Below are 23,773 nucleotides of genomic sequence, written 5' to 3'. Positions count from 1 at the left end.
CGAGGTCTCCAGACGCTCTAGGGCTAATTGACCAATTATGTCTTGTGGTTACAGAGGCTTTCCCTTAAGCTAAAGGTCACAGGTTTGAACACTGCAGTTGCAAAACAATTGCTGGAAATGTGTCCTTGAACAAGAAACCCTGAATCCCTATCCTGTTCACTTATTGTAAGAAAGTAGTCCTATGCATGTTTATTGTCTATTACACATGGAAAATAAAAAGAAAGTTTTTTTTTTTTAAAGAAGAAAGAAAGTAGTTGAGAAAACTGTCTTCCTGTCTGTCTGCCTGTCAGACTGCATACATTTTTCCTCCTAGTGTTGACTTTGACAATAGTCACTAGTTAGCCAGTAGCATTTCATAGAAACATCATGTTATTATAGCATCACGATAAACTCGACTGTGTCCGTCCGATGTGGCAAGATCAACTCAAGCCTCCAAGCAAGCTGAAGATGATGGGCAATGTTGATGATAATTGGAAATCATTTAAGACATAGCTAGTGTTAGATAAAAGTCTAGAATTTTTGCCCCCGCAAAAAAAAGGGACAGCACTGTTGTGGCATATGTTATGTTGTGAGTTTGTTCAAAGCTCTAGTGTTTTTGGTGCCTGTATCTCAAACCTTATTGAAGTGTTTCATGTTCTGTTGTAGGCTCTGGTCGATAAAACCAGACAAAATCAACCGTGTGGCGAAATGTTTTAATCTCTATGGTTAAGAAAATAATGTTGAAGGTTAATTAGGAAAGGGTTGAGTTTAGGGGTTATGTTTAGGGTTAGGGTGAGGGATCAAGTGAACAGGGAATAGTGCACAGGAGCAGATCAGAGAGAGAGAGAGGCTGTCTGTGATCTCCAATGCAGGCTGCTGGCATTTCTCACACTAGTCAAGCATCATGGTCTGGTTTAGATCAAAGCTGGTATTGACAGTCTGCCTGACAGTGTGTCCTCACTGTCCTGATACCGGGTTAACAATGACCCGCAGCTATACAGGTCCAAAAGACTGTGTGCCAAATGTCACAGTGTCTGTCAGGACTGCAGGCAATACTTTTCAACTAACAACTAATACTGTAGCCTATTAGTGTGTGTACGTATGAGCACGCAGATGGATGCAGTCATGGACAAACAACTCTCTTTTCTCAACTCACTCACACACACACACACACACACACACACACACACACACACACACACACACACACACACACACACACACACACACACACACACACACACACACACACACACACACACACACACACACACACAGAGAGAGAGAGCGCAGAGTGACACAACCCACTGCTTCTGTTGGCCAGTCTTTGAAACCTGTGTCTGCTTAATAGTCTGGTGTGCGGTCAAGTTGCCAGCTGTGGTGGTGTTCACCCAGATCTGATCAGATTAAGCCGGGATCATGCCAGTGACTCCCCTCCAGGGGATCTATAGTACAAAGAGACTAACCAGTGACAATTCTCCTCACTTACATTTACAGTATAGTGTTATTTGTTTAATAAGGCTAATATTGTAAAACAGAGTCCGATCCGTGTTCTGGGAAGGACATGTGGCCATGCAGGAATATCCTACAATTTGTCATTTTCAAACCCGTGCTTAACCCATTTAGACCTGGTATACCAATACGTAACTATATGTAACCTTTCAATCAGGGAACCCCTTTTGGTGTAGTTGTTGCTGTATACAGTATATATAGCAACATCAAGTTTTGTAAGGCTAATATCGTAAAACAGAGTCCTCTGTGTTCTGGGGGTGGGGGGGCATACAGGAATATCCTACAATACATCATTTCCAAAAGCTTTTAAAGCATTGCTTAAGCTAAAACTGCATCCGACCCAACCCGCTTCAAATAAATTCTACCCGAACTGCATGAAATATAATCAGTCTACTGTATCTGTATATATGTTATATAAAAAAAATGTGTGTGCAATTTGAAATTTAATTTAGGTAACCCAAAAGCAATCAAACAAAAGTTCAAAACAGTTTGAGTTGAACTACAGCAGATTGATAGCAGTATAAGTTACATTGACGCAAACTTTCTGCGTTTATAAATCTACCCTGAACATCTGAAATAATGTGCTTGTGCTTTACCACAACACAACTCACTCTGAGTCTGGTTACAACATTATGTCAAACATTAACATTGGCATCTGGTTGGCAAAGGGGTAAAGTTGCTGCCCACCACCATGGAGATTGGGGTTCGAATCCTCCGCGGTGTCTCCGGCTTGGCTAGGAGATCTCTGTCGCTGCACTAGTCAGTCACTCCTACAGGTTGGTTGGGGAAAGGGGAACGGAACTATAAGGATTAACCTGTTCCTCCACATGTGTTACGCCCTCCTGGTGAACTCCTCACTGTCAGTGTCATAACGACTAAATTCTCACCAAAATATTATCAGATTATTAGGCTACTCCTTTGCATACAATATTTCAGTATCCTGTTTGGCAATATTCAAATGCCTCACATAGCCTTATGCACACACTAGTATGGGGCAAACACACACATAGAATTATAAATATAGATTGATTGATTGATTGATTGAATACTTTATTTAGAAGGTTGCAGAGAAATAGCACACAGAAGTACATTTTGCAATACAAGGTCAACTAAAATGGATCGCTCATGAAAGCCGCAATGGCTTGTTTCAAATGAGATCCTCATGTACTCAATTCATGGAATACAAGCAGGCACAATTGGATTAGAGAGTGAATGCATGGGGTCAAATAATTTTCCCTGGGGTAGTGTGGGGCAGTCAATCTCTAAGGGTGTGGGTAGAGTAAGGGCAATTGCATAGTAAGGGGGCTTTAATGATCATGCACAGTGCTTTAGGTTTCTGTGTAGAAAAAGAATGCCATCCACTGAGTCCTACTGTACATTCCTGAATAACAAATCCAGCACAGGATATGTGACCTTGTCCTCTCTTCTGCACATATAGCTCTGCTGTCCTTTTTTTGCTATCGATTCGATATGCTTCATTAGCGTATAAAGCGCAATACATAAATACTTCTTCCAACGTCAGGGTTCGGACAGGCTTTCTGAACTATAGTTTGGAGAGTCAGGGTATCTGGAGGTGCACGGGTTCCGAGGAAAAGTTCAGAGACCGGCCATCTGAATTTCGGAATAACGTCAATTTATAATTATACAGTATCTATCTAGTTACCTCCCTTTCCGATGAAAGGTTCGGACGTCGGAAGGAGTGTGTATTACACTTTAGTCCCACTCTTGCAGCTATAATGAAGTAGCCTGGCTCCAGCCCCTGAATCGCTAGCCACGCTTGGGGTCTGGTGACGCTGTCGAAGGCGGGGTTTTCTCGGTTGAAAATCTAACCGGCCCAATGGGGATGGGGATGATCCAGTATGAACCAGTATGAACCAATCGCCAAAGAGTCCCATTCTGGCCACGCCCCCATCTCAGAAAACGGCTGCACTGAGAGGGCTTTCAGACTGAATAATGGAGTGAAACGAAATGAAAATTTTGTCAGGCTAATCATGAACAAAAATTTAAGACAGCTTTTGCATGCAGTGGAGCCTTTAACAGGGTTGTTTTCAGTATCTATAATTACCCAATTTTTTCCCCAGACGCCAGACTTGATATTAGATGTTGTATTTTCGATAACGTCACTCCACTTCTCCACTACTCCTCAGGGCCCTGACTGCTAAATGTAAGTGGATATGATTTCAAGTAGAGAGTTCTTGCCTTGGGAGGGCACGTGTGCCTTGTGGGAATAGTCTACATCAATTTAAAAAAGCTTGAATTAGGACCCTCTTGTATTGGCCTTTCTTATTCTTATTCTTTTTTCTTCTTCTATTTAATCATAAAATGTGCCTTCCCATGCATGAAAATGAACAAAACGTTGTACATATGTCCTGTCATATGCCAACTTCCTCGACTGGAATTGTGGGCTAATAGTGGTGACACTACAGCAAGTGTCAAACTGTTATTTTAAAAAAAATCATGATATCACTTTGCAACATTCACCAAAATATCGGCCCAAGAGAGTGATTCTTGAGCTGACAGGAATTATTAAATCCATCACTCTGTTTTTCTCAAAAACTGTAAAATAATAAAACCTGCATCCCTATGTTATAGTATTTCCTCCCACATTTTTTGCTCATTTGTCACCAAACTTTCTACACTGCATCTCCAGACTAACCTTAAACGATCCAGCCAGAAGTAATTATGAAAAATTCGGCCCACAGGGCATAACAGTGTTTTACTGTATACAATACGGCAAACAGCTTCTGGAAAATCTTGTTCATGAAAATAAATTACTATTTATTTTTTCATGTCATGGTAGATGGGTATTTTTTTTATTTTTTTTTAATTGCGTTTATAAAATAAGCTTTGCCATTTAGACCCGTGGTCCATCCGTGGTATATTAATTTCCTGAGAAGGAAGGGTAGTCCGCACACTGTTTCTTAGCTCCCAGTAGAACATTTATTAAATAAGCTTGACAACGTTTCGACCCATGCAGGTCTTCATCAGGTCTAATCATTTCTGACCACACCCGTACTCACACTTGAAATTGTAGGATTTTTTTTTCATCCATTACATATAAACTGTCAGGTGCTGTACTTCTGTACTTCTTACTGCTAGTGGGGGTCTAAAAAAGATCTGCCCCTAGGGGCAGTGTTGCTCTTTACGCCCAGCTGGACCAAAGTGGTTTTAACAGCAATGGCACACTGTGTGCTCATTAGCTAATAATAAATGGATATTTTTTTATTAACAGCTCAGCTCAGTGTCAGACTAATTGTAGGCCGCAGGCCAGGTTTGTTAGAATGCAAATTTGTGAGTGTTAGATTACTTTGTGTCGGTGCGTACGTGTGTGCTCCCAATGCTGAAAGGCACAAATGCTATAGTATTCAGTCACATCTTTCAGTACTTTCTGCCTGCTGTATCCAAACATTCAAAGGTCTTTCAGTGAAATCATGCACTCTGTGATGGAGTGTGTGTGCTTGGTGCTGTTAATATGGTTATAATCAGAGGCCTGATGGTCTAGAGGTTTGGTACTTTGATACCGCTATTGATTTTAACGTATAGGACAGCACAAGTGGTTGAGGGCGGGGGTGGGTGGGGGGCCAGTTAGGGGTTGAGTGTCTTGCTCAGGGACACCTCGACACATTACCAGGGCTGGGCATCAAACCTGGGACCTTCAGCTTCCCAGGTGGGCTCTCTACCCATTCAGCTACGTATGGCCGTCCTAATTGTTGCTGTGTTTGTAGAAGAAACGTTCTTAATATAAGTACACTTTAAGATGAAGATGAAATCTTATAAACATGCATGTTTCGTGAATGATATTGAATGTGTAGACATTGCTGCTCCCCGCTTCTTCTGCAGTAACGCTTTTTGTGCAGTAGCGGTTAAAGGTGTAGGGTGATTTTCTTAGTTTAAGATAGCTCTATATTCTGATAGTACTCATTGCTACACTATAGAGTGTTTGTTCAGTAACAGGAGTCTCCATGTCTCTCCAGCTCTTGATTAAACGGAAAATGCATTTTCAGGTTGGGATACCAATTTTATCCAATCAGGATAGAGAAATCAGTCAGGATACAGATTAAACAACTGAAATGGGAAGTGATTACACAAAGAAATGAACAGATAAAATTGGAACTGGAACACTATAAAAATTAATTGGCTGGAATTTTGTCACCTACTTGAAAATGTATTTTGTTTGTTAAGGGGCTGGAGACGCAGGGAGATCCCTGTTACTTAATAAACACTTTATAGCAATGACTACTATCAGAATATAGTGCTTTAACCTTTTAACAAAAAACCTTTCCTTTTAACACCCCAAAAATACCCTATACCTTTAATCACTGTATCAAACTTTGAAACTCAGGTGATAGTTTGGTTCATATGAAATCTATAATTTTGCAGAATTACCTCAATCAAGGTGGCTTTAGAAAAAGGCTGGCAGTCTTCAAAGTGCTGTGGGATCGATATGCACAATTGTGCACGCCATCCAAACATGCATACCTAAACTCACCAGTAAGTGGCGGTGTGCAATTTGAATTAATAAGCGTGCAAAAGTCAGCAAAAGTCCGGTACAGTGTACTATTAAGCACTGTCTGTACTCAGTACAAACCTCAGTGTGTAAAAACCATGTTGCAGCCTTACATGTTAATATTAGGTGCTCTGTTATATCCAGTCCACCAAATGCAAGATCATGAAACCAGTCAAATTGCTTATGGTTGAGTCCCTTGGCTGTAATCAAATGAACCATTAAGAGTAATATGCAGGCATTGTCCTTTTTCAGGCTTTTGCCACATAATGCTTCTGCATCAGCTCCAGTCAAAGATGCATCAGCACCACAATAGGCTAATTGCCAACAGGCGGCAGGGCGGGCAGGCTGATGGACAGACTGACTGAGCCCTGCTGCTAGCAGGGCATGCAAATGGTAGTAACCAGCTTTTATTATTTGTCTTCAATGTTGTATGCTGCTTTCTTTACAGGGCTGATCACAACGACGGCAAGAAAACTGGATAGAGAACAGCAGGCAGAGCACTTCCTGGAGGTAAAAAAGTCTGTTGCGTCGTTGACACATTTCACGCTGTTGTTATTATTATTTATCTGGTCTCGCCACCTGTCACAGCCCATAGTGAACACAAAGAATGTAGAGGACATCCCTGTCATGCCCTCAAGGCTCTACAAATCATGATGAATGGCCATAGTTTTGGGCTTGGGTTTGAAGGGAGCCCAGAAGGTTTAGGGGGATTTTCTTAAATGTAATAATTTATCATCAGTTATCTCCTTCACTCAGGACGGGAGGCAGGGGAGAGTTGGTGTGTGCTCTGTTTGATAAGCCCAGACACAGGCACCGGGCACACAGATAGCTCTGTGATTACCATTTTGTTTGCAACTTCTGCTCTGCATGCAGATGAACCTGGATAATAATAAGAGATTCGTGACTTTTTGGGGGGGAAACTTTTAACTTCCCCCGCACTCCCTTTTGCTAGATATTGAATTCTGTTGAAGTTAGGAGCCCCGGCCCGTACTACGCCCTTCTGTGATACAGAATAATATAGCTCACTGGGTTCGGGTTATCTACTCAATATTCCAGCTGTGTGCTTGCATTTGTAATACCAATTGACTTGTCTGGCACTTGAAACTATTGCTCCTTGTTCCGAGGCGCAAAGTCAAGACAACAACAAAAAAGTGCCAGGCTTATCATAGTACATTATAAAAATATTGCGTTTTAGTTTAACTCATTGAGTGTCAAAATGGACCCATAGGGGTGCTTTGTAGAAGTAGCGGAAGACGCTTGAGTAGAGCCAGAAAGACAGAAGGGACAGATGAACATTTCTTAACACTATTGTGCACAAATATGCACGTTAAAGCCGTTCCAAAACAGGGATTCGAAAATATCCATATTGCCGCAGTGTCTGCAGCCAACAAGTTAAGTGAATTAACAGTCTAAGATGGATGTGATTTAAACAGCGGTGTCAACATACATATAAACACACACACACACGCACGCGCACACACGCACGAACGGTGCGGTGCCCACGGCTTCTGTTCGCCAGTCTGTGAAGCCTGTCTCTGCATAGTCTGGTGAGCAGTAAGGCTGCCAGCTGTGGTGGCGTTCACTCTGCTCTGGGATGTGATTGATCCTCGATCAAGCCAGAGCCACACTGCCTCCATCGGATCGATAGTACAAAGAGAATCCTGGGAGAGCTCAGCAGCTCCACATGGCTGCCACACATGAGTACTCATGTGTGGGTTTGTGTGTTTCTGTTTCTTGGGTGAATTGAGGTCAGGGGTTTAACCCATTCAATCCGGGAACGCATCTGTGTCATTTTAAGATTTATTTTTGGCTCTTCAAAAATAGCAGATATACAAGCTCGTAGCGCGGCACCGAGAGCTTGTAGATCTGCTATTTTTTTTTAAATCTTGAAAATGTGTGCAAATCTTTGAATATGTCGGTCCGTGGCCAAATACATAATCGTGACCAAATACATATCTAAAAATGTTTTTTAAATCCTAACAGTATGTTGATATATCAGTGGTGCTCCAACTTTTTCATGTCAAGGACCCAAAATGATGTGTTTTGGCCGCCGACCCCAATCTCAAAATATTTTGCTCCAGGGACTTTCCTCAGAAGCAAATATTGGAGTTAAAAATGTTCGCTTAAAAAATATATTAGATATAATAATAATATATAAGATATAATATAAAAGATTTGCAAAAGGTTTCACGATAATAAAAAAAATAGCAGATCTACAAGCTCATATCGCGGGACTCGGTGCCGCTTTATGAGCTTGTATATCTGCTATTTTTGAATAGCCAAAGACATTTTAAAATGACACAGATGCTCTCCTGGTCTTAATGGATTAAGTGACCTGAGATGCAGTTCCTTCTATTTTGAGCACAAGTATTATAGGCTATACAGTGTTTCTGTGATGTTCGAATGTTTTGGCTGTCATGATCATGACATTTTACTTGATGATGAATTGTCATGCAAATAATTGTGACAATTTAATTGTGGTTTTGAACATATCAACAAACAAAAAAACTTTTAGGCTTTGTAATCAAAATATATGGCCAAACCAGGTCATGGTTGTGAGCTTGTAGATCTGCTATTTCCAACATTTTTGATAATATTTGAAAATGTATGAACATTTGTCAACAGATGAATTTATACATATTAACGGAAACGATTGATTCTAACAATTATGCAAAATAATTGGGATTATCTCAAATAATTGGGATTAGGTGATTATATAATAATTGTGACAGGCCTATTTTGTAATACGAGCGACACCACCTAGCTTGAGAGAGAGAAAAAGATAATCTATTCTCGGCTGCAGATGTTTACAAAATGTAATCTTTATATAAAGATTGAAATCTAACAGATCCGTTCCTGCATCTATAGCAGCTGCTGATAGTAACACACTTGTCCTCAATTTACCGTTGACTATATTGCTTTGGGCATACAAGACAAAGGGTTCATATAACTGCTCCTAAACTGCCTTCTTCTGAGGCAGAATAGACCACGCTCCAACTGATGCTCACAAGGGCTTTTTATTTTTACCCAAGAGAGACAGTTTAGGAGCAGTTATGGTGTAAAACGTTTGCGCCTTCTGCACAGAATATCTAGGAGTTGTCAGGTTTGTAATATTTCAGAAACTCTTCACAGGCGAAGAAAGAGCTCCTTCCCTCTTCAGAAACTCAGTAGTACTGATAACATCAATCTTAGCTATAACAGGTGAACTCAATGTTCCTGTGATTGGTGTTACGTGATATCTGCCCATTTAATACAATGACATGACCTGAACATTATGGCACTACAGTAGTCAAAAATAATCAATACAGCGGATCACACAAATATAAACCACATTCAAAATGTAAAAAAATAATAATATATATATATATATATATATATATATATATATATACAACCCCTTTATGGCGACAGCTACAGTTCATTATGCCATGTTGGTTATTAAACAATTAACCACTGTATGTCCTTTCTGTTTATACGTAAACCTGCCTGTTTTTCTGTATCTTTGTCTGTCTGTGTGGTAGCTGGTAGCTACACATGCTTACAAACTCTGTGTGTGTGTGTGTGTGTGTGTGTGTGTGTGTGTGTGTGTGTGTGTGTGTGTGTGTGTGTGTGTGTGTGTGTGTGTGTGTGTGCATGCGTGTGCGTGTGTGCATGCGTGTGCGCGTGCGTGTGTGTGTGTACGCATGCATACATGCGTGTGCATTCGCAGGTGACAGTGATCGATGGACCCGTAACCACGCGGCAGTCCACTGTCTGGGTCATAGTTCACATAGACGACGAGAACGACAACCCCCCCATCTTCCCGGAGACCACCTACCGTGTCAGTCTACCCGAGCGAGACCGCAACGCCAAGCGCGGCGACCCCGTCTACCGCGTGTTCGCATATGACCTTGACCTGGGGGCCAATGGAAACATCACCTATAGCATCGTCGATGGCGATGAGGAGGAGAGGTTTACCATCGACCCCAGGACGGCCATGGTGTCGTCTAGGAAGATGGTGACTGTAGGAATTGTTGATGTCCTCACTGTGAGTTTCACTTCCTGGTTGCATGATTTAAATGTATGTCACACTGCAATAAATTAATGAATGAAAATGTTTTATGAATCAATCAATCAATGTATCTCACAGTTAATACTACCAATATTAGACTATGCTGACATTGTTTATCAAAATACCACAGAAACAAATCTCCATCCTGTCAATGTAATTTACAACAGTATTTGCAGATTTATCTTGAGGTGTCCTTATAGAACCCTCCATTGTGTTATGTATGAGTCGCTTAACTGGTTAACACCCAAATCTAGAAGACACTCTCACTGGCTGCTATTTGTTTTTAAATGCATACACTTTAACTATCCTCACTATCTAAAACAATATTTACATTTACTTTTAAAGAAAGAAAGATACAACCTAAGGCATACAGAGCACCCTTACTTCATTATCCCCACCAAAATCAGTAAAGAAGTTGGTCGACGTGCTTTTAAATATAAAGCCCCCCAGCCAATTGGAACAATTTCCCCAATTCCCTTAGATCTATTAACTCCTTTAATATCTTTAAATCATCTGTCCTTACTCATCTTCAAATAACCTGCTCCTGCTTCTAAATGCCTCTGATTGTTTCTGACTTTTATAATCCGTCCTGTGAATTATAGGGAATACACTGCAATTTAATTTCCAAGCTTCATGTGCATGTTTGTATTCTGTGTATTCGTATGGGTATGTCAATGCATGTTACCGCATGTGCATGTATGTAACGGTCTGTAGTTCTTGCTTTTGTTTTTGCTCATTTAGCTTTACATGGGTACATTAATGCATGAATTCTGTTATTTTGTGGGTGATCAGGTGGGGTGGGAGCAGCCAGTTTCAGGAGAGCTTTTGTTTTTGTTTTGTCAAGTTCTTGTTTATGTATGTATTTGTTGTATGGTTCTGTCTATTGCACTTTCTGTATGTTTGTGATAAGGACCCTCTCGAAAACGAGATGATACATCTCAAGGGGTTATCCTTTCAATAAAGGTACTATATAATCAATTAATAAATAATTGAATTAATTAATTAAATGTTTCAAATGCACTTGTAGTTATGACTGAAAAACTAATCTCTATGAATTCATGTCTAATTAGCCGTAATTAACCAATAAATGAATCCATGATTAAAATTTAAATATTGTATATACTCATACAAGACTCTAGAAGTGTTATATGCTTGTCCTTTTTTAAAATGACAACAGTTCTCAGACTGAATAGAAAAAGAATAATGACTCCTACAAGTGTTTAATTCTATGTGGGATGCGCACTGCTTTTCCTTGGTGCTTATGTGCGCTGCTATAGTGACAGCTGTACCACTTGTTCCAGAGCCGTGAGTCCTGTGACATGAACTTTATCCTATTGGATTTATACGTAGCTATGTATCACTAATCCAATGTTGCTGGCCGCCACAAAATGTGTAAAATTAACGTCAAAACAAGTTCAGGGGGAAACGATCACTTTGTATTCTACATACAATCCCGGTACGTTTCATTTTTGTTGGTAATGCCTTGTCTTTTAAATTAAATAAAAGGCTTTGCTCTTAAAGGGATATTTCACCCTCCTAATACGCGAGGGGGCCATGTTTTTTCAAGAACTTTTTTCATTTATTTTATATAATTTTTTTATCGTATTTAATTTTTTTAATTTTCAAAAAAATATATTAAAAATAAATGAAAAAGTAATCGAAAAAACACGGCCCCCTCGCGTATTAGGAGGGCAGGGTGAGTCACCAGAACCAAGGACGGGTGTTTTTGATGAATCTAACATGTTAAAAATGGAGTTTGAAGTTATAATGGGTTTGTATAGGAAGGGGGCGTGTCTGATAAAATTAATATCAAATATCGAAATAATGAATCAAGCAACTTAAAAACGGTCTGGAGGGCTCACAAAAGCCTGAGCAGAAGATAAAATGACCCAAAGTTTTTTTGAAAGTGAAATATCCCTTTAACCCGTTGCTGATGAAGAGACATCTAGCAAACCACTTGGCAGTGGAAAACATTTCCAGAAAGACACATGACTGTGTAACTTTATTTGGACGCTGTTAACCTTGTAATCTCTGTCTGTAATGAGATGGTGAGACGGCTTCATTCACTGCATTGAAGTACTGCTGACATCAGTTCAGTTGCACCACATAATGCAGTATGATACCCTTGCTCTGTCCAATGCTTAGGTGCACTGCGATATTAATTTGTATAAAGTAGACAAACAGACAGGGAAATAAAAAATACTAGACACCTACTCGGGGACCGTGCAAGTCGATAATAATGTAAATCGGGAAAGATGCCAGTTGGGAATGGATGCCCCATGCAGGTAATGCAATACCCGTTGTACCTGTTGTCAGTTTGAGGTCATCCGCCCGAGTTATGCCCGGGACAGCCAAACAACACACACACACACACACACACGCACACGCACACACACACACATTGTGATTTAATAGATAGACCAGACTATTTGGGAACGATGCAAGTTGGGAATGCATACCCCACCCGGTTATGCAATACCCGTTTAACCCTTTTATGCCTGAATATGGAGATCTCTGTCTGTCCTTGTCCCTTTTGTGCCCATATATGGAACTTGAACTTCTTTCAAACTATCTTTGAACCTTCATTGAAGTTGCTCAAATGTTTGTTTTATAGTGTTGCTCTGTCTTTTTTGTGTTTATAGCAATTCTTCTGTCAAGAAGAATACACATAACACAGGGGTAGCATTTCAGTTGGTCAACACTGAAATACAATACAAATACAATAGAAAATTCAAAACTTATCCTGAATAACATCAGAAAACCCGAAAAATAACAATTTGTGCTGTAATAAACCATTATGGATGCACACCCACAACGGCTTAACGGATCTCGATGAAGTTAAACAGTAAGGAGCTGTTTTGTAACATTTTGTCATCTGTTTCCTCCCAGATTAAGGCAGAGGATGGCGGAGACCCTCCACTGTGGTCCACCGTCAGGCTTCACATCGAGTGGATCCGCAAGCCCATGCCCTCGTCACTGCCCCTACTGTTTGCCCAGAGGTACTACAACTTCTCCGTATCAGAGATGGCCACCGTAGCTCAGCCCGTGGGCGTGGTCTCCATACGGCAGTCCAGCCGTGTGTCCAGTCCAACCACTGTGTGGTTTGACATAATCGGTGAGCGCGTTGCATTGTAGGCTATGTGGTTAAACACAGCCAAATCTTTACAGACTTATAGGCATACATTTTTACACTCCCGGAATTTAATTAACACTCAGGATTTTGCTGTTCTAGTAAGAAAAGAAACGACCTAGGCGAAACAGATATCTGATCATGAAAAGATGTCTGACTTGTTAATTTTTTATTACCCCACACCCAATATTAACCTCTCTCATTATTTCTTCTCGCTATCTTCTTTCCCTTTCTTATGTTATTTTCTCTTTCAATTCTTCTCTCTCTCTCTCTCTCCGAATTTTTTCAACTGTCCCCCTTTTCTGCCCCCCGTCTGTCTCTCATTCTCTCTGTCTGTCTGTGTGTCTGTCACTGTCTTTCCCCCTTCTTTCTCCTTCCCTCCTTCTCTGTACCTCCCTATGTCCCCCTCTCCCTCGCCCCCTGTCTTTCTCATTCTCTCTCTCCCTTTCCTTTCTCTCTCTTTCCTTCTCTCCCTCTTTCCTCCCTCCACCTCTTTCCCTCCCTCTCCCTCTCTATGAAGGGGGAAGACTTGCTAGAGACACGTTCTACATTCCTCAAAATGCATGTGGCAGGAACTGTTCCCTCGACACAGGTGTGGGGAAGCTAACTTTCTTTTTAAAAGTTGCCTTTAAATTGCCAGTTCCCCCATTTGTCAAATCCGTTCGACAGAAATAGACATCCCCGTTGTTTGTTTCCACTCTGTTAGACACAAGCAGCCCTCCCGCCCCACGCATAAGTGACAGCGGGGCGTCAAAATACCGCTCTTTATTTAACAGCCAACAAACAGAGTAATTCTTTTTTAGTTTTGCTTAATGCTGTCCAATAAAATCTCCTCTCAGTCCTAAATTAACTGACCTTCTCTCCTGACAGAGAGAGGGGAAAAAGTCTAAATCCCTTTGCTTTACTCACTCACTACGGTTGAGTGGTCCTGTGAAAAATGCCCAATCAGTATTCATACGCTGAGGAAAACTCCGGTGCCCTGGATATCTCCTCTGAGAGAAGCTGGAATGAGACGAAGGATGGCGCTGAATGCCCAAACACTTCCATCAATGCTCTCCCTCGCACTAATCAAACATTAAGCCCCCTTGACTTTGCTGCCCTGTGGAAAATGGCCCCGCACCCCCGTTTTTTTGATCCCAGAGATGGGTTGTGTTTTGCAGTGATAAGACAGATGTTTATGTGGTTGTTAACAGCTCTCAGGCTGGCAAGTGGCTTTTGGGTGCTAGATTGCATTGCATCTCTCAGTTCATTTCATTTCACGGGCCCTCCAGACACCGGCACCTGGCCAAAACAATTACACAGTAATAACTTAAAGCGCCTGAGAGTATAGCACTCTGAGTGAATACTAAGTGATTGAAACTCCGGGGATCTGTGTGTGTCTGTGTGTGTATGTGGGGGTACGCATGTGTTCGTGTGTGGCCATCTCTTTGTTTGTGTTTGCGTACGTGGCTGTGCACGACACGTGTGTGTTTCTGCGTGTGTGGGGGTGTGTGTGTGTGTGTGTGTGTCTGTGTGACACTAGGGAGCTTCGACATGCAATTTGACCTTCAGATGGGGATGGGGACTATAGTGGTGGCGAGACCATTGGATGCAGAGGTACAGGATTTTTATAACATGACCATACAGGTGACAGACGGATCCAGCTTCGCCACAGCACAGGTACGCACTCTATCCTTCTGTTCCCCTTGTGACAAAGGCACAGGTACAGTACGCACTTTTGATTGGCTGCTTTTGATTGCACAGACAGCCCACAGACACCCATCAATTACTGCAGTGTTTCATTCACTAATTAAGAGGGAATATGTTTTGTATGTCTGAGTAGTCCTTAAGTTGATGAGCATTATGTTGCAGCTGTTGCATGGATCTGTTGGGAAATACCACACTTTGGTTGGGTTGATTGTTTTAGGGCTGTTGCGCCATCTCCTATATACCATCTCTCCATCTCTGTTTGTCTGCTTCTATGTCTCTGTCTCTCTGTCCCTCTGTCTCTCTGTCTCTCTCTCTCTCTCTCGCTCTCTCTCGCTTTAATGCTGTTGTAGCATCTCCTATAACATCTCTCTCTGTCTCTGTTTGTCAGTTTGTCTGTTTCTCTTGCTCTCGCTCTTGTAATGTTCTCTCTGTCTCTCTCTCTGTCTGTCTGTCTGTCTGTCTGTCTGTCTGTCTATTTATCCACCTACGTGTATTTGACGTTCTGCTCCTCTCATTCTCACATTCTCTTGTGCTTTCATGACTTTCTTGTTGCTGTCAGACGTGAAACATGCTCCTGCTGTCTTGGCTGGGTTTTGTTTTAAAAGGAAACCTAATCTCACCAGGAATAACCTGGATAAAGAAATAGTATGTACATGAAAGCACCAGGTGTAGCTGGGGTTATCTGTCCACGCTAGAGGAGTTGAGCAAAATTTCATCCACGTCCATATTACTTCAAAATCAGTAGTTTTCAACTGTTGTCTTTTCCCACAGCTACTCATTTAAAAGTGGACCCGGAAAGCACTTTCTAATGTATATATTTTTCTGACTACAGCAGAACAGGCAGGCTGCTCTGATTTCTTTTTAACATTTTATTTTATGTTATGTTTAGTCCTGCACCAGCGACCTATAGGTGGATTTTAGCCTTGGATCAAGACGATCATAGATGTATTTTATCGAGTGTGACTTTTACTTTCGTATCTATGATAGTCTTGGGCTTTACCCCTCAATTGTCACTGGACATCCATGCGGAAATCCCGTACTTCTCCTTACATGTACAAAAAAACATATAAAGTGCTGACCCTGTAGCCCCGGATGTTAACTCGGCATTCGGAACCTGTGTGCACTGTATTACCCCTTATATTTCAATAGATATGTGTTTTAATCCCATCTCTGTTGGATTCTGTTGGAAGTTCCCTATATTCTTCAATGGGCGGTAGTGACAGGGCGCATCCGGTGAAAGACAGTATTACACTCAATGTAAACAGGAAGTAAACAAGGGGGGGAAAATGGCGCTCAGGCACATGACGGGATTAAAACACATATCTATTGAAAAATACGGACTAATACATTCTACAAAGACTCCGAATGCCGACTTAACATTTGGGGCAACCGGGTAAGTAAGTAAGTAAATTTTATTTATATAGCACTTATCACAGAGATGGCTCACAAAGTGCTTCACATACATAGAGATTAAAAACAAAACAGGGTATTAAAATAAGTAGAGCAGTAAAAGGCCTGTACAATAAACTCAAGTATACAGCAAATAATGATACAACATATACAATCAAGTAACATTTGTAAAAGCTTGTTCAAATAATAGCGTTTTAAGATTGTGTTTAAAAATGTCAACAGAAAGTGCAGTTCTCAAGGCAAATGGAAGAGCATTCCACAGCTTGGCAGCTACAGCCCGAAAGGCTCTGTCACCTTTTGTAACTAGATTAGTGTTGGGCACTATTAAAAGACCCTCTTCAGCAGACCTAAGGGCCCTCCCTGGCACATAACGTGGGACCAGGTCGGTTATGTATTTCGGGGCCTGATCATGCAAAGCTCTGTAGGTGAGCACCAGGACCTTGAAATGGACCCTAAAGTGTACAGGAAGCCAGTGTAATGAGGCCAGGACTGGGGTGATGTGGCACCTTCTGCTGGACCTGGTCAGCAGTCTGGCAGCAGCATTCTGAATTTGCTGGAGGCGGTTCATGTTTGATTTATTTAGGCAGGTGAATAGTGAGTTGCAGTAATCCAATCGTGAGGAGACAAATGCGTGTGTAATCATTTCAAGTTCTGGGAGGGAGACAATTGACCTAAGTTTTGCTATGTTCCTAAGGTGGAAGAAACATGTCCGGGTGACTGATTTGACGTGAGTGTCTAGATGCATCGATTGATCAAAAATAACCCCGAGGTTTCTGATGTTGGGGCGCACTTTGTTTCTGAGGGAACCAAGAGCATCAACCACCTTGGGAACGATAATGTCAGGAGCAACAATAAGCACCTCAGTCTTTGCTTCGTTTAGCTGGAGGAAATTGTTAGACATCCAGGTCTTAATGGCAGACATGCACTCTAATAAAATGTTAAAATTAAAATCAGCAGGGCTCTTTGTATTAAAAGAATAGTACAATTGGACATCATCTGCATAAAAATGGTAGGACATGCCTTTAAAAGTACTGATAATGTGTCCTAGTGGTAGCATATAAAGTGCAAATAAGGTTGGTCCAAGGACTGAGCCCTGGGGGACACCACATGAAAGGGGAACAGAGTCTGACACATGTGGGCCCACAGCAACTGAGAACCGTCTACCTGTCAGGTAGGAGGCAAACCAGTCAAGGGCGGTCCCCGTGACCCCTATCTGATCCCTGAGCCTATCTATTAAAACATTGTGATCGATTGTATCAAAAGCAGCACTCATATCAAGTAGCACCAGGATAGTACATTTTCCTACGTCAGATGACATTAAAAGGTCATTGGTCACTTTAAGAAGAGCTGTCTCAGTGGAATGCATTTGTCTAAAACCAGATTGAAATTTATCTAAAATGTTGTGAGAATTTAAAACTGTTAAAAGTTGGTTAGCAACAATTTTCTCTAATATCTTGGAGATAAATGGAAGCTTAGAAATAGGCCGGTAGTTTGTATGTAGTGCAGGATCTAATCCGTGCTTTTTTAAAAGTGGCGTTACAATGGCCGTCTTAAAATAGGAGGGGACATGGCCTAAAAACAGTGACAGGTTAATAATGTTAAGAATAGAGGGGCCTAAAGAGCTAAAAACATCCTTTAAAAGAGTAGTTGGAATCACATCAACTGGGCTGGAGGACATTTTCATGGTGCTGATAAGCTTGGTTAACTGATGGAGGGAAATGGGTGCAAAGTGGTTCAGGATTGACTGGTGGTTGGGGCCAATATGAGGGGTGGGAGTAGCGGGGGTTATACCTGCCCTGATATTGACAACCTTGTTCACGAAAAAGTTAATGAAGTTATTGCAATCATTGACAGAGAAAACAGGAGGGTCGGGTGTTGGCGGACTGACAATGTTATTGATAGTGTCGAAGAGGACTTTGGGGTTACGTTTACTGGATAAAATGAGTTTAGCAAAAAAGGCAGTTCTCGCAGCTTTAACCATAGAGTTAAAATCAATTAAAAGTGATTTAAGTTGCAAGCGGTGGACCTCAAGTTTAGAGGCCTTCCACCGGCGCTCCATGCTTCTGCATTTGCGACGGAGGCAACGAATATCCTCATTTAGCCAGGGAGTTTTATTTAAAGTGCGAACAGTGCAAGATTTAAAAGGAGCAACAACATCTAAGATTTCTGAGCAGTGTAAGTTAAAGGAGTGTACTAAAATGTCGATATCAATGTCTAAAAATTCTGCATTGACAAGGGAGGATGGTACTAGACTGGTGTCAAAAGCAGCAGAGAACCTTTCAGCTGAGAGGCCATTTAACATGCGTGAGTGCTTTACTCGCGTTCCGGCTACACAATCAGGGTTAAAAGATATGGTAAGCACCATATATTTTGCATTTGTACATGTTCGGAGAAATACGGGATTTACTTAGTCCAAGACGCTCTGGGGGGTGCAGGCCAAGACTATCGTAGATATACAAATTTCAAAATGTATAAGATACATTTATTAGTCTTGATCCAAGGCTAGGTGGATGTGCACAACAATTATTTTTAAATTACAATCCACTAAAAAAAATTCCCACCCTGAACATCCAGAAACACTGATTAGTGTGGTTGCCCATAGGCAGCTATAGCTACAACTTTACATGGTGCTTCAAGCAAGTGTCTAACTTACAGCTTACTAAGTAACTATACATACCATTACATAACATAACATATTGTTGGCTGGGGCTAAATTGCTGGTATTTTGCACTCTATATGCACAAAAAATGTATGCTTTTGTAAATGTACACTAACTGCAGCTCCCCCTTAAAGCCTGCATCACGTTTCACACTCCTGTTACATGTATACATTATCTTGTCAAAATCTAATTTTACTTTGACTTTTGTACTTTTGAAAGTACATTCCTCTCATATGCCATTCCTATTAAAGCAATAATTTTTCACGGTTTCTTCAAAAACTGTATTTGTTCTAGTTTTGGAGTTATGATCATCGGCTTGGTCCTTTGTGCTGACACATACAAAACTCTGGCTAAACTCCACCCCACTTTAAGTTGTGTTCTTATTTCTCCATGATACATGAATTGCCAGAACTCCTTCATTTTCAATACTACATAGACATAATGAACTTTAAAATGTTTGCAATATTCCACCTTTCGCTCATAACCAAATCACTAACGTGATTAACGGTTTTGGAGAAATGAAGGTCAGAAAGACACATTATAATCAAGGAAAACTCAGCTGTTTTTGCTGAGTCATGTTACAACTCAAATCATAAGCCAAGCTGTGCTGTGCATTTTTCAGTGCCTTTCATTCTAGTCTAGCTATCAGTATCCCTATGAGCATAATTGGCCGTGGGAGGGAGGGAGGGAAGGGCTTCGCTGCTCCAGCGATTCTGCCTTGTCAGTGGGGGGTGTTGAACGGTTAAGAGAAGGGTGCAGGTGCTACATCCTCCCGGGTGGGTGCTCCTCTCTGGCAGGTGAGCCAGTAGGGGCAGCAGAGACAAGACTACAGTGACATCATGTGTGGGGAATTGAAGAATTGACACAACCACTACATTTGGAGTAAAAAAGGAGAAAATAACTGGCTACTCTAAATTATATATCTCTGCTGTCAGGCAAAAAACAGCTAACTCCAACATGTTATTTTTTTCAGGAAATGACTAAAACAAAACAAAATGTGGAGTTAGGAGGTTTTGTTCATCATTGATAAGTGCAGCTGAATGGACCTCCAAGCTCACAATGAGGTTGGAGGTCAAAAGGGGGTGGAGCCTTGAGTCAGCAAAACCAGCTAACTCCACCCCCCTTTGGTGGAGTTAGCTGGTTTAGCAGAAAGTTTGAGGATCCAATGGAGTTAGCTGGTTTTGTCAGAAGCGCTTTTTAATACTTTTCATTGGTTCAATCTTTTTTTTTTTACCAACACACAGACGTAAAGGGTGTTCATTAGCACTGATTTATGGAAAAAAAATGCAAAAGCATCAAAATTAGCTGGTTTAAATGAAACGTTGAACTGTGTGTTGTAGAAATATAATAATTGTATTTTCCCTGTGGATTCTTCCTCTCTGTCTGTTTCTCTACCCTCTCAGGTGTTAATCAAGGTCCTGGACAGCAATGACAACCCCCCCGTCTTCTCCCAGCCCGCCTATGATGTCAGCGTCTCAGAGGACGCGCCAGTGGACACGGAGCTCCTGCGTCTGAGGGCTTCAGACATGGACGACCGCGCACGCTTGAGCTTCTCCATCTACGGCAGCGTGGATCCAGCCAGCATGAGGCTGTTCAGAGTCAACCCTGGTACTGGAGCAGTTTACACCACAGACAGACTGGACTATGAGGCCAGGACGCAGCACATCCTCACAGTTATGGTGAGAGATGGACAGGGGGAACGAGAAGTGTGTGTGTGTGTGTGTGTGTGTGTGTGTGTGTGTGTGTGTGTGTGTGTGTGTGTGTGTGTGTGTGTGTGTGTGTGTGTGTGTGTGTGTGTGTGTGTGTGTGTGTGTGTGTGTGTGTGTGTGTGTGTGTGTGTGTGCGAGCGAGCGAGCAGCGTGTGTATAACACACAGTATAAGGCCTGAGCACAGCACAAATTCATTATCCTGGTGAGAGAGAATAGAATGGTGTTCACACACACACACACACAAACAGAAATCTAATCAAATAAAAATGAATTCATACATATATGTCATTATATTAATATATACATAAATGTGTATAATATATATGTATTTTGTGTTTGTGGGTCTTTGTCCACTACACTATGTGTACACGTGAACGTTTTGAGTGCGTGGGAGTGCCTGTGCTTCCCGTCCAGGTTTTTACTCATCTTGGCACCTGCGCTTGGCTCTCCTTTACTTAATTTTCCTAATTCCTCCCGTTTTTCAACCTTTCCTATACCGCCCGTCCATATTCATCTCCCTCCATCTCGCACTATCGCTCACAGGTCAAAGATCAGGAATTTCCATTTAACCGGGACCTGGCTCGCATCCTGGTGGGAGTGGAGGACTCTAACGATAACATCCCATACTTCACTAACACGGTGTACGACGCTGTGGCCTACGAATCCTCCCCAGCAGGCACCTCTGTGCTGCAGGTGACAGCTCTAGATAAAGACAACGGGATCAATGGACTACTCTCCTATGATATAGAAGCAGGTGAGGTCCTGTCCGCAAGGCACCTTCTTTAGCTTACATTGTGCTTAGCTGCTTGAAGAGATGAATAACATATGCTAACTACAAGATGATTTCGACAAACCAAGAGCCGACTGGATGTGTCCATGGACTTTAACCCATTAAAACAGTGTAATTTTATATTTATTTGTCTATTTTTTGAAAAATCGTGAAAATGTGTGCAAATCTTTGAATATATATATATTTTTTAAGGCGATTTTTTAAACTCAAATTGAACCACTGACATAGATACATACTTTTTTTTCAAAAACTGTTAGGATTTAGAAGACATTTGTTGAACCCCCCAGAAGCAAAGATTTGAGTTACAAATGTTTGCTTTAAAAAATATATATATATTCAAAGATTTGCACACATTTTCACATTTAAAAAAAAATTGCAGATCTACAAGCTCATCGGAGCTTGTATATCTGCTATTTTTGAATATCAATGGTTACAATCTAAAATGACAGATGCTTTTCCCAGTCTTAATGGGTTAAAGCTAGTGGCCTCTCCTGACTGAGAACGGTAATTGCAACTGTAACACCTGGGATTCAAACCTGAGTCTCCCGCATGGGAAACCAAACATCTACCGCTCACACAAGAGGGGATCCCTGCTTGGCCAGGGGAGATATTGGGCTTATGCAGGTAGAGTTACTACCAAACCACTAGGTGTCCTACCCAACACCGGGGTAATAGAGATTTCTTGTAACGCTTCCTATGAAGCCGATCTCTATAATACATTACAAACATACTTATAATGTATTATAATCTGATATAGGCATTATAGTCTGTAGTATTATAATCTGTTATATTACATTATAGTGTGATTATAAGTAAGTATCCTACGACCCCAGGCTGATGATACGTCCCAGGTGCATCCATGTGATGTTTTTTCGTTACATTATAGTGTGATTATAAGTAACTATATTTGGTCATTAAGTTAAGTAATTACATTACTGAAACTCTAAGCAGAAACATTAAATGTTTATGCCTAGAGTAAAATTTGAATTTAATGCTATTATTTCACTTAAACCATTATGTTTATTAAGTGTCACCATATGTATTAATGGGAGAGTAGTGAGAACACCTACAACCACTGCAGATGTGATAGTTATATTGTTTCAACATACTCTAGCATGCAGATTTGTGAAAATAATGTTTTATTCATTAACATCAACTTTCAGCTAAACCATAAGCCAAAGGGCAGGGCAACGTTTTCAAGGAGAAAGAGGTGATCTCTTCACTCCTCCACTGTGGTAGAGTGTCCCTCACAATCACTAGTTACCGCTGTCATGTATTGATCATTGACGTGGTCCTGTGCAGCTCAGTGGGTAGAGTAAAGCTGTAAAACCGCCAGAATTAGGGATTTGTGTCCCACTTCTGCCACCAGCGCTATAAATAGATGAAATCCTGCCGGGAAATCTAGGCACTTAGCAAGTGTTAAAATAAATGTGTCCACCGAATCGATTAAATTACATTGTTTCACGTCTGAACCTCTGTGTGTCCTTCAGGTAACACGGGCAGTGTGTTTGGCATAGATAATGCCACGGGCCTTATCTTCACTTCGAAAGGTCTGGATTTGACCTCAGTGGGTTTTTATGTCCTCACGGTCCGGGTCACAGACAGTGGGTTCCCTCCACTGATGGCCACGGCTTCGGTCCGCATCTCTCTGACACTCTCTGACATCTCCAAGCCCAAGTTTTCCCAGAGGGAGTTCCAAGCTGAGGTAAGGTGATTGATTGTTGGATAGGTGGTTTGCGGTGATGGATACTGGATAGATCAGACGGACGGATGAACGGAGGGAAGGACAGGCGGGTGGAAGGATGGGAGGGAAAGAGGGGCAGAGAGACTGAAATTGAAATGTATAGAAGTGGACAGATAATGACGAGGGATCGACGACAGAGGGATCTCCAAGCCCAAATTCTCCCATAGAGTCAGTGTTCCAAGCTGATATAAAGGGTGAACGGATGGAAGGAGGGATGATGATGGCTGGATGGAGAAAGGCATGGAGAGATAGATGGTAGTGAATGGAGTGATAGAAACATGCACTAACGATAACGATATGACTATTACCAGCGGTCTGGCATGTTTAGTCCAATGACAACGACAGTACGACTGACTTGACATTTTCCGAAGCATAGGGTGTTTAATTTTTGTGGAAGCCAGTGGATTGTATTAATTTTAGTACAGTATAGACCTGCTTCCAGGTCCTGCCCTCGGGTAGGAGATATGGTGCCTCTCTATTCAAGAAGGCAAAGGTCAGTGCCAGTTTCATCCCCTCTGCCATTAGGCTCCTTAATAAACACAAACCCCCTAATATCTGATCCACCTCACCTGGTCGAACTGGACTTGCTTGC

At 41.5% G+C, this 23,773-nt stretch overlaps 2 protein-coding genes across 2 annotated transcripts in view; both read left to right on the top strand.

The window, feature by feature from the left end:
- fat3b (FAT atypical cadherin 3b) overlaps positions 1-23,773 on the top strand; it is a gene marked incomplete at both ends in the record, with an annotated part of 129,326 nt that overhangs the window by 24,278 nt on the left and 81,275 nt on the right. The window contains 8 exons of the mRNA XM_080435956.1: positions 6,447-6,508; positions 9,708-10,025; positions 12,939-13,164; positions 13,700-13,771; positions 14,702-14,838; positions 20,341-20,616; positions 21,191-21,401; positions 22,928-23,142. Of these exons, the coding sequence (XP_080292082.1) occupies positions 6,447-6,508; positions 9,708-10,025; positions 12,939-13,164; positions 13,700-13,771; positions 14,702-14,838; positions 20,341-20,616; positions 21,191-21,401; positions 22,928-23,142 (1,517 nt within the window). The remainder of the gene's footprint in view (positions 1-6,446; positions 6,509-9,707; positions 10,026-12,938; positions 13,165-13,699; positions 13,772-14,701; positions 14,839-20,340; positions 20,617-21,190; positions 21,402-22,927; positions 23,143-23,773) is intronic.
- The window catches only part of LOC308090276 (transcription regulator protein BACH1-like), a 221,101-nt gene that overhangs the window by 133,397 nt on the left and 63,931 nt on the right, over positions 1-23,773 (top strand). The gene's annotated exons all lie outside the window — the stretch shown is intronic.

Source organism: Gymnoscopelus braueri (assembly GCF_963280865.1).
Source record: "Gymnoscopelus braueri genome assembly, chromosome: 8".
Classification (NCBI taxonomy): Eukaryota; Metazoa; Chordata; class Actinopteri; order Myctophiformes; family Myctophidae; genus Gymnoscopelus; species Gymnoscopelus braueri.
Note: the sequence above shows the minus strand (reverse complement) of the source record. Positions and strands in the feature narration are given on the sequence as shown.